Raw genomic sequence first — 11,583 nt, 5'->3', positions numbered from 1 at the left:
GCCATTTCTCCTCCATTTCATTTGCTTGGATCATCATGTACATACATCATTCATGTCGACCATCATCTGCATATGACCGTTTCCTCTTAAAACAATCAGGAAGCATGTGCCAATATCAAGTTTGACTCATCTTTTGTCACAGTTGATGCACCCTATCAAAAAAGTCTCCATATTGCTTCATAAGGACATTATTTCCGCCAAAAGTAATTATACCCGAATGTGCAGATTAATTTTATTATATGTAAGATCCACAGAGATCATACCTAAACTTACAAGTGCAACCTTAATATAACAGTTACAGATCATCATAATGTTGGGTTCAAGTCACAGTTGACATGCTTACGAGGTTTATGCTACATTTACAAACAACCAGTTTTGGTGCTATTCAAGGATCTTAACTGAAATATTAGAGTATTTTAATATTTTACTGTAGTCTAAGGGATGTAGAGCTGTAAATACGTGAGCAGGTGTGGTCAGGTATGGATTTTTCCAAATAGCTCAAGGGGCAGGGTTGGGGTTATTGCTTAAAAAGGATTTTGTGTTTGTGTGGCCAGGCAGATGATTTGTTAAATTTTTTTAATCTGAGGACTTGAAACAATGGATACTCCACAGAACTGATGCCAAAGTTCGGGTTTATGGTTCCAGATAACTTAAGTAAATGGAATCAGGTGGATGGATAAAGCAAACCATGGGGGCATGATCACATGGATGGCTCCAGACACCCGTGGGGACACTATCAGGTGGATGGCTCCTTGGAATCATGGCAACAGGGGCAACTGGTTAGCTTGAAAGACAGGGTCAGTCGGATGGCTCCGGAAATCTGAGGGGGAACCAAGGAGCTGGTGTTGGGTAGGATAGCTTTTAAAAGCAGCTGGAATGAAAGCGTGCATCTCCAGAAAAATCAAGTAAACAGGATCAATTGGATGACCCAAAAGAACCGAGGGGACAGGGTCAGATAGATAGCTCCAGAGAAACAGGTCAGGTAGATTGCTCCAGAGAACCAGGGGGACAGGGTCAACCAGACAACTCCAGAGATCCATAAGAAGTGGGTCAACTGAAGGGCTTCAGCGTAACTAGGGTATTGTGTCGAGTGGATGGCTGTAGAGAACAAAGACGACGTAGTCAACTTGATGGCTCTGGAGACCCGAGAGTACATGGTCTGTTAAATGTCTTTAAAATCTAAAGGGGATAGTCAATTGGATAACTTTAGAAAACAGAGGGGAGCAGGGTGAACTGGATGGCTCCAGAGAACCCAGGGTACAAGGGCAGTTGGAATGCTTTAGAACACTTAAAGGACAGGGTCAGTCGGATGGCTTTAGAAAACCGAAGGGACAGGGTCAATCGGATGGCTTCAGAAAACCAAAGGGACAGGGTCAATCGGATGGCTTCAGAAAACCGAAGGGACAGGGTTAATCGGATGGCTTTAGAAAACCAAAGGGACAGGGTCAATCGGATGGCTTTAGAAAACCGAGGGGACAGGGTCAATTGAAGAGCTTTGGAAAACAAAGAGGACAAGGTTGACTGGAAAAGGTCAGCTGGACAACTTTAGGAAACTGAGGGGACAGGGTCAGATGGAGGGTTCCAAAGGTATTCAGGTGGATGACTTTCAAAAACAGGGTATCATGGGCTTGGGGTCAGATGGATCCCACTTTTAAAAGCTGAATGAAGTGCTCATCTTCAGAAGCTGGATGGGTTGTGTTGGATAGTCAACTTCACAGCTGAAAACTTTTTTACAAAATGCAGCTAGAAAAGTACAAACTAGAAACACAGGACTGTGACCACAGATTCATCTTGTATGATTACTTTTAGCAGAAATTTCATATAAAGTACAGTATACTGTATGTTCCATTATTCTGCCTTTGGAGTGGGAAAGACTGTTTTATAAGCTCGCCCGAGGCCGTCGTCCTCATCCTGAATGGATTATACTCATCTAATACCTTAGGGCTTAAGCTGATCTGAACAATTTATCATTACGAGTCTAACAGGCCCAAATCGCACAGGAGGCGACAAGTCATTTCTGTCCTGTAAAGTGCTGGACGCCAAACACACCGTCTTTATTGTTTTCTCACACACACTGAATTCTTGTCTGTACACAGTGACTGTGAGCCTGTTCCTAACGGCAGCTGTAATAGTCAGTTAGCAGCTAATCTCTTGTGGCTTTATCGTGGGATCGGTCGGTGGTTTTACAGTGACGTGGCCAATCGGAGCGTTCGATACGTCAGTAGGTGTGTGCAGCCGTATTGAAAAATATCGTACTATGCTTTCAAAATGTTCGTCGAGTATTAGTCGAAAGAGATTTTTATGTTGGTTTTTAAAAGCTGTATTTCTACACAACTTTGTGACTAAAATGTTCTCTATGAGTGAAATTGTCTCACTTTAGTAATATTATTAGAAATGTATAATTTTATGATAATGTTTCTATTAATACAGTGTTATTTGGGGCGTCCTGTAAGTTTTTACTGTGAGAGATTCAGTATGTAGCTATCAGTGTACAACAGAGAGGAAATAAAAACCGAAAGGAAAAGGCTTTGTGCATTTTTATTTATAATTTGTACATCTTTCAACTCAATAATGTATATATATTTTTAAATGTTTTATTTTTCTCTGAAACCCCGGCCTCCCAGGAACTCCTTTAATAACTCAAACATGTGTAAATGGCTTGGACGGAGTGAACTCAGGACTGTACGGGGGATGTAGCAGTAACTTCCATCCCAGATCCTGTAACGTGCAAGTGGTGCTGGTGTATGTTGGGCCGGGATCGTCGCTCACGGACGTACAGAATCCTTCCGAATGTTTGCAGCCTTTAAATGTTTTACTCCGACTAAGAGTCTCATCACTGTCACAGGTCTCCGGTTTGACTTGAACACCCCTTGTGCACGCTCAGTACACAGCAGAGACATGACTAACAGCCAATCCAAAAAAAAAAAAAAAAATTATTCAGAATTCAACTCACCTCAGATGTGAAAAGTTTGAACTCAGAATGACAACATTCTTAAGCTCTGTGCACTGGAGCTTCAGATGATGGAAAAAATCCCATAGACGCCTCCAAGTCTTAACTGTGACGAGTGATGTGGATTCACAACCTCACAACAGCAAACCTTATAATTAGTTTTAACCCGCTATGATGTCTCTATGTTGATTGCTTTAAATCTCTAATGCATGATAATCACTAGTACGGTGGAACCTCAAGACACAGAGAAACGAACAACAACAACAAAAAAACGCCTAGAATTTCTCTCCGTTCATGATTTGTCTTCTCCTCGGAATACGAACCAGAAACTGCCACCCTGAGCTGCCGCTAGCAGCTGAAAAAAAGCACGACGCTCTGAGCATCAGTTTTGATTTTTTTCGTACAGACGCAAGTTTTGTTAATTTTTTTGTGAAATTAAAAATGACATAATTTCTCTAATATAACTATAGTTATTTAAAGTCACATCACATGTAAATAACCCAAAATAACAAAGAGATCAGTATTTGTCATGCTCTCCACGAGTTTTTGACATTGCTGTTAGATAACTTTATATCACCGTTTTGTTTTTGTTTTTTTTCTTTGCAAACAGCTCAGCTTTACTTAATGGCTTGTGAACCTCTGTCTTTCTCTTGATGTGATCTTGGAGTAAAGTGCACTGCTCTCTTATTAGAATTATTTGTTTTTATTAAAAAATAATCAAGTAAAGGACAATATCAAGTACTGTTCATATTCTGTAGCGGTCCAGCATGACCACCATTTAAAAAAACAAACAAGATAACCCACCAAAAAAATGGGAAATAAAATAAAGACAGACTGGTGTACTTAATTATCCACAGCTTTTCTGTACGTTTAAAAAAAAAAAAGAAAAGGAAAAAAAAGAAGCAATGTTGTGATATTTTGTTGAGTAAATGCCATCTGTGCCACGTCCTCGCTGTATCCTGCAGTAACGCATCTACATGAGGTCATTGGCGATCTCCCCTGAAACTGTCTCAACAAAACAAATGTGTGAATTCATTCAGGTTCTTAACTTTTAAACCGTAAATGTTTTAGTGTTATTATTTGCTCTGATAACGAACAAACTTGTCTCCGGGACCGATGATTATCGTAGCGGCTCTGGAAACAAACGCTGGAATGGAACAAAGCCGGAGACTTAGCCAGGCTTTACCGCCGCCTTCACGTCCTCAATTCATCTTACGACTAACTACTGGTCTAGACTAATGAGAGACCGGATTAATAGATAAATAATAAATGAACAAAACTGTGTGTATGATGACCCCCGTACAAACAACTTTACAAAAGTTAGAAGTGTGTCTGACTGAAGCTTTGTATTTGTTGAGCTCGAATCGTGTAAACCTGGGATTTGGAAATCCTAGTCGCTGGTCTCTGGAGGACAATCTGATGGAAAACCGGAAGAAACCAGTCCGGGTTCAAAGCTCCATCTTTAGAGTGACGGGTGTGTAAGATCTGAACATCCCCACCTATGATCGGTACTGACTGAGGAGGAGCAGTGGAACAGACTGATCACATACGCAACAAACAGACACGTGTTGTTTAAAAAGTAAAAAAATCAATAGAGACGATTTGTTCGGTCTAGCAGAGAGTCTGAATGATTTTTAGTGCAGCAGCAATGTGCATGGCTCACAGGACTGTGTGTGTGTGTGTGTGTGTGCGAATGCTATGGTTTCTTCATTACAGGACGATCCACGTAGCTCTGTCGCTGTCCGCAAGCACTTGAAGAGAGGTACCTAGAAAACAACCAACACGACGGGTGTTAATCCCTAACGCTGTAGGTTTATTCACACTTAGACCTGCGGTTTATTAAAGTGACGTTACACTCGTAGATAAATGCTTTCCCTGTGTGTTAGTGGCATTAACGTCGTAGCTGCTATAGGACTTGTTTGTTTGTTTTACGGTTTATGGCCATATCAGCTTCACAGGCTATCAATATTAAACATTCAACTAATTTAAATAATAAAATAATAATAATAAATATTACATTATGACATGGCCTTGGCCAGAGAAACCAGATTCCACACGAGGTTCTTTAGATGCACTTTTGCTAGAACTTGTAAAAGTTTTTTTCTGCTTTTATCTTGCAGAATAAGTTCTTTACATTTTGTTCTGATAGAAATAGCTGCTGTAGGAAATTAGCGACGCAACACCAAACACACACATACACACACGATTTATGTTTGTCTGAACTGAATTTTTCCAATACTGATATACAGTATCACATGACGCGTGTGTGTGCGTGTGTGTGAGAGAGACAGGCAGGCAAACAGACACACCTTTGTGCAGGGCTTCGTTGGTCATGCGATTGATGTAGCGTGAGCTGCTCTCAGGGACGAGCCACCTCATGACCGTGTTCACACACGACTTCCTGTACGAGCTCCACACACTCCCACTGAGCGAGTGTGAGAGAGAAGGAACGAAACAGAGAGAAAATATATATTAAAAAATAAAATAATAAAATAAATAAATAAATACAGTGGAACCTTGGATTGCGAGTAACTGGGTCTGCGAGAGTTTTGCAAGACGAGAACTTTTTTAAAATCAATTTTAACTTGATAAACGAGCGAGATCTTGACAGTACTGTAGTACACATGCGCTTTGTCTGTCAAGCGTCACATGATCACAGAGCTAACGGTTCTTTTCTCTCTCGCTGTGGGATTGTGGGTAATCGTCTCCCATGCTTGGTCTCAGTGCGCGTGCGTCACTTGTATAGTTAACTACCGTGCTCGTGTGTACTGTTTACTACAACACTGTGACCACGTGTTTACATGTTTGTGCACAAGAGGCATTTTTTTAATTTTGTGTGTGAAGTTCGTTCTAAGCAAGAATCCTCCTCCGACCCTCTCCTCACTCACACCGGCCACGATTATTTTGTTAAAATGTAAAGTGCAGGTTAACTTGTTTTATTTTTACTTTATATTTTGTATGAATCATTTTTACATAAACTTTGCATTCACTTTGATATACGACTGCTTTGGATTTCCAGAACGAATTATACTCGCAATCCAAGGTTTAACTGTATGTTCTAACGAGTAACCCGAATATGTGATTTTTCTCTAACACAATGCTTGATCCCATCGTCTAAACAACTGAAAAATTTCCAAAGACTACAAAAACTTTAAACTTTACGTTTTTTTTTTATGAAGTTAAGTTTCATTAATCACAAGGTTCATTTATAACGATTCGTCTCAGACAGAGGGCTCGGCTCTTTCGGATAAATTAAGCCACGTCCACAAAGATTTTAATATGACGTTTAACATACACCACTTACCTGGTTTGACCTTTAACCTCGGTGAGCTCACCGACCCCAACGGTGCAGCAGGCGCCCGTGTTCAGATCCCAGCTGACCTGCAGACTGGAGTGATACGATTTAGGCCTGAAAACACACACACACACACACACACGTATAACATTTATATTCAATCTGCACGTTGTGTGTGTATGTGTGTGTGCGCGTGTGTGAGTGTGTATATACCTGCTGTGTTCCTCCTCACAGTTGGAGAAGGCCAGCAGCAGAAGTCCGATATTTATCACCACTATATTTGTCTCCGGGCAAACCTGTCGCCATGGAAACAGACCTCAACAACACACAGTGCCAAGTGTTGTCATGGCAATAAAAGCAAACTAACATGAAAACAATGAAATTAATGCGGGGAGTGATTGCTTAGGCAGCGCAGGGAAATATGTTCCAAGTGCACACACACACACACACACCTCAAGAATTACGACGTCGTAGTCGCTGAAGGAGCAAAACTGCGAGGCCCACTCCGCATCATTTCGGATCACCTCGTTAATCAGATACTCAAAATCCAGGGTCAGCTGCTCCACACACACACACTGTGGGAGAAACGGACATTAATGGCACGCACACACACACACACACACACACACACACACCATGTTCTCAACTACAGTCATCACATACACCACACACACACTGATGATCTGGGGAAAATAAAGAACTCAAAAATTTAATTTGACATATAGTCCTGTGAAAAAGTATTTGCACCTTTCCTGATGATGACTATTTTTCACTTTTGTCACACTTTAATCAGATCATCAGACTAATTTTAACATCACACAAAGATAACCCGAGGAAACACAAAACGCAGTTTTTAAATGATGAGCTCATTTAGTAAGAGAGTGGAGAAAAAAAAAAAGCTGTCCTAACCTGCCTGGCCAAATGTGAAAAAGTAATCGCCCCCTAAACCTAATACCAGGTCTTGCCCCTCCTCGCCGGCAACGACTGCAGTCGAGCGGTTGTGATGAACTGACGATAAGTCCTTCACATCGCTGTGGAGGAATTCTGGCTCGCTCTTCTTTGCAGAAAGGTTTTACTTCAGCCACACAGGAGTGTTTAACCTGTTTAAGGTCACGACGAAGCATCTCAGTCCTACTAGGATTTAAATCCGGACGTTGAAACCACACTAGTTTTTTACTCCAAAACCAACATTTTGTTTTGTTTTTTTAAAACGAGCTATTAAGAGGTGGGCTTGCTGGTGTGTTTTGGATCATCGTCCTGCTGCCTAACTCGAGTGCGTTTTAGCTCGAGGTCACGGACTGATGGCCGAACATTCTACTTCAGGATTTTCTGGTAGAGCAAAGAAATTCATGGTTCCATCGATTATGGCGGGTCGTCCAGGTCCCGAAGCAGCCTGAGACCATCACACCACCACCCCACCACCATGTTTGACGATCGGAATCTGGCCAGGTTTACTTGCCGACCTGGTCATACGTGATCGATCAACTAGTAGCGGACAGTCCCCTCTTGAGCTAGCAGAATAAACAGGTATTTTACACAGATTAATACCCCCAGAGTGGCTTAAAAAGTATAAGAAAGTAGTACTGATAGTCGCCTGGGAAGATATATATATATATATATATATATATATATATATATATATATATATAAATAAAATGCTAATACAAATACTTCACAAGTTTCACAACACTGCGGTTTTATATGGTGATTTCCCAGCAAAATCCTTTAATGCCACACACACACACACACCGGCCCTGTGTACTGTCCCGTCACCAGCTGCAGGTTCCTCCCCCTCAGGTCTGAGACGGTGAACGGGAGCTGAACTTTATCCTCCTCTTCTCCTGCGACACATAGACAGTTTGTTTATTGTGTTACTTTTCCACATGAAATACGTTATTTATTTTAAAAATCATACACACAGACTAATGACATGGTAGTGAAAAGTGAAAATTTGTGTGTGTGTGTTACTGTTGTCCTGCTCGGTCGCCCCGGGCTGCTGTAGTCTGTATCTAAGTCGTGTGTAGTTCACGTATCCTGGCTCTGGCGTAGACGATGAAGACGACGACGACGATGATGATGCAGCGCGAGGGGAGAGCGAGCACGATGACGATGTGGACACCGGGGACATGACCGTGTTGCATGCGTTGTTGTCCTCTGTCTCGGTGGACGACGGGTTACTTCCTTTCCCCTGTGAGGTGGACGGCCCTTCCGTGTCCTCCCTCCTCTCTTCCGTTCTTCTTCGTTCGGACTCTGTAGCAGGCACGCGTGAGGTTTTCGCCTCGCTGTCCCGTCTCCGCCGCTCGACGTCTCCATCTGCCCCCGCCTGGGCGCGGCGGAAGATGTCGGCGGCGAACTCGCGCGCCCGCACGGCGGCCTGGGAACGGCCGGGGGAGAGCGGCGTCGCGTGGGGATTGGTCGGTCTGCGGTCAGGTGACCCATGAGAGGAGAAGGAGGAGGAGGAGGAAGAGGAAGATGAGGACAGGGTGGGAGGATGAGGACAGGAGGAGACGGGAGTCGCTCGTTTACGGTACAGGATTTGATTATTCTGCACATCCGCCTGCTGCTGCTGCTGCTGCTCTCCACCTGAAGGGGGTGGTAGTGAGTATTGTTCATTATTACAGTCACATACAGTAACAAAAGATAATTATAAACTGAACACACACACACACTCAGGTTGCTTACCGGAGCAGAGCGAGATGGCGCAGGCCACCAGTGAGTAGCTGGTGTTGAGGAGGACGACCTGATCCTTCTTCAGCTGCAGAGCCGGTTGGAAGGTGGGGAACGGATAAACCACCTGATAACGAGCGTTCAGGACGTAGCCATGCTCCAAACACTCCCCTCCTACACACACACACACACACACACACATCAATCACACATCGAAATAGTAGTGTAGTTTAATGTGTGTGTGTGTGTGTGTATATGTGTGTGTGTGTGTGCGTACCTGTGCGTATAGTGGAGGTCGTGGGCAGGGGGCAGCACTGTTGGCACCGTTGTGCAGGAGGCATGGAGGCGATAGTGATGTAAATGTCTCTGTTATTCTCATCACTCATCATCATATTCATTAGAGCCGTGCTGCTGCGAGTACTGACACACACACACACACACACACAGTGTGAATATTCTGTCTTCACAAAGTACACAGATGGGCAAACCAAAAACAAACAGAATTTTTGAAGGAGGTGTGGCCTCTGTGTGTGTCACTCAATATAGGAGGCATGGCCTATGTGTGTGTCACTCAATGTAGGTGCGGCGGCCTATGTGTGTGTCACTCAATGTAGGAGGCGTGGCCTGTGTGTGTCACTCAATGTAGGAGGCGTGGCCTGTGTGGCACTCAATATAGGAGGTGTGGCCTCTGTGTGGGTGTTTGTGTATGTCAGTCTGCGTGAAGGAGGTGTGGCTTATGTGTCAGTCTCAATATAGGAGGCAAAGTCTCTGTGTGTGTGTGTCAGTCTGAGTATAGGAGGCGTGGCCTCAGTGCGAGACAAAGAGAGAACCGTGAGCCTCTCACTTGAAGCCGAAGATGACGATCTTTGAGTGATCGTTGTGCCACTCGCAGACGGTCAGGTAAAGCTCGGTGTAGATATCTTCACCTGCAAACAACCTCACATGGTGCACCTGAGAATCAGAGGCAATAAACAAAGTTTAATCACACACACAAACACCAGAGTCTGGACTGCCAATGTGCTCGAGCAGACATAACACACAACAGCTGATGTTTTTAATTAAAAACCTTCTGTTTCCACCCCCCGAGGGTCCATGACACACACACACACTGCAGGGGCGACTCCGCTCTGCTCGTCTGAGGAAGTACGTTACCTGTTTGAGGCGACTGTGCAGGTTGAACTCCCACCAGTACAGATGGTAGGTGTAGAAGGAGAAATCATCGTCCTCGCCGCAGTCGCTTGTGTAGGACAGAACGTAACGGCCGCATTTCGTGAAGCCGAGGAAGATGTGACTGAGACAAATGAGACGGAGGAAAAGGAGATCAGTGGCAGAGTGGCAATGGTCTTTCATTTTACAAAAGTACATAAGTTTTGGCACCCCTAGTGATTTAGACTGAAAGGAAGATGAGGGAGATCGAGACCAGGTGGAGAGCGGTCATGTGACGTAGTGGACGTCATGTGACGTAGTGGACGAGACGACACACTCACCCCGCACGGAGGAACTCCTCGCTCACTATAGCCTTCAAGGGGACACACACTCGGGGGGGCAGCTTCCGGAACAGTCTCTGAGACAGCTGTCCAGACAGCTAGAAACAGACAGACAGACAAACACTGATGACGTCATTTAAACAGGACAAATATTATGTCATAACAGTTAAATCAAAACTTTTTTTTAGCAGTCATGTGTATCTTATGCTAACACAGTTAATGGACGAGTTAAGTCGTAATTTAGTTACAAATTAGAAATATGTAGCCTTAAGCATCAAAATTTGCACATTTTATTAGACATTCCAACAAATCAAAGCAATTTATGAATTGACAGCGGTCCAATATTATCATTAAAAGCACAAGGTGAACTAAAAACATTACTGCAAGCGATTTTATTTTAAATGTATTTAGTTCCTGAGGAAATCTCTTTAGCATTGTACTAATTATTATTGTTATTGTTAGCTTAGCTAGGGCTAATAAAAAAAATTATACTTTATCCAAATTCTTATAATAATTATAAAAAAATTACAAAAGCACAGTCCCGACTTTAAAAAAAAATACAAATCTAAAGTAAAAAAAAAATTGTCCTTAAATCACAACGAGACATAAATAAATTAGTTTTAACTCCCATTATACATGTATACTCAAATAAAGCCGTGTCACAAATTGCTAAGTGCTTCCCCACATCCGGGCACTTTTATAGCCACAATTATAACGTCTGATGCGCCCTATACTGAGCACTACATAGTTAGACTCTATGTAATTTAGGACCAAACCGCTGGCTAGGTTTAGCTTCCCTAATAGTGTACCCGTCGCTAGCATTTAATTCCGTTTGCCGTTGGGCGGCACAAAAGCCAAGACGTTGAAAAAATACTCCGCTTCAAGACCTTTCCACGGGCGAGCAGTTTGACAATGTGGTCTTTGTGTTTCCGTTGCTGTTTTTGTTTGTTGCCGTTGTCTTCTTTTCCCGATTTCGAGCTGGGCGCCATTTTTTCCTTCTGCAAAAAAAAATCTGCAGACGTGCCTACAGTCCAGCCCACCTCATCCAACGATTGGTTACTAGCTCAGCGCTTCCCCACACTGATTGGTCCGTTTAAATGTCACTCAATGAGATGCCGCTTACTTATTGGATGTTAGAGCTGCACATAGAATCTGATAGGAAACATAATCAGGAAACAAATGCA

General features: G+C 43.1%; 1 protein-coding gene across 1 annotated transcript; it reads right to left on the bottom strand.

Moving 5' to 3' along the window:
- Nucleotides 1-3,634: 3,634 nt before the first annotated feature.
- On the bottom strand, nucleotides 3,635-11,414 carry dcaf15 (DDB1 and CUL4 associated factor 15). The gene is made up of 13 exons (XM_053477613.1): nucleotides 11,287-11,414; nucleotides 10,400-10,497; nucleotides 10,065-10,203; nucleotides 9,757-9,863; nucleotides 9,190-9,332; nucleotides 8,928-9,086; nucleotides 8,214-8,828; nucleotides 7,995-8,086; nucleotides 6,698-6,820; nucleotides 6,459-6,541; nucleotides 6,255-6,359; nucleotides 5,260-5,375; nucleotides 3,635-4,716 (listed from the first exon to the last, which is right to left on the bottom strand). Exons 1-13 carry the CDS (start codon nucleotides 11,386-11,388, stop codon nucleotides 4,661-4,663), a joined length of 1,938 nt encoding a protein of 645 aa, XP_053333588.1. The 5' UTR covers nucleotides 11,389-11,414; the 3' UTR covers nucleotides 3,635-4,660.
- Between the last annotated feature and the right edge of the window lie 169 nt (nucleotides 11,415-11,583).

The sequence above is a fragment of the Clarias gariepinus genome, chromosome 18 (genome assembly GCF_024256425.1).
Source record: "Clarias gariepinus isolate MV-2021 ecotype Netherlands chromosome 18, CGAR_prim_01v2, whole genome shotgun sequence".
Lineage (NCBI taxonomy): Eukaryota > Metazoa > Chordata > Actinopteri > Siluriformes > Clariidae > Clarias > Clarias gariepinus.
This window is presented reverse-complemented; position numbering and strand designations above follow the sequence as displayed.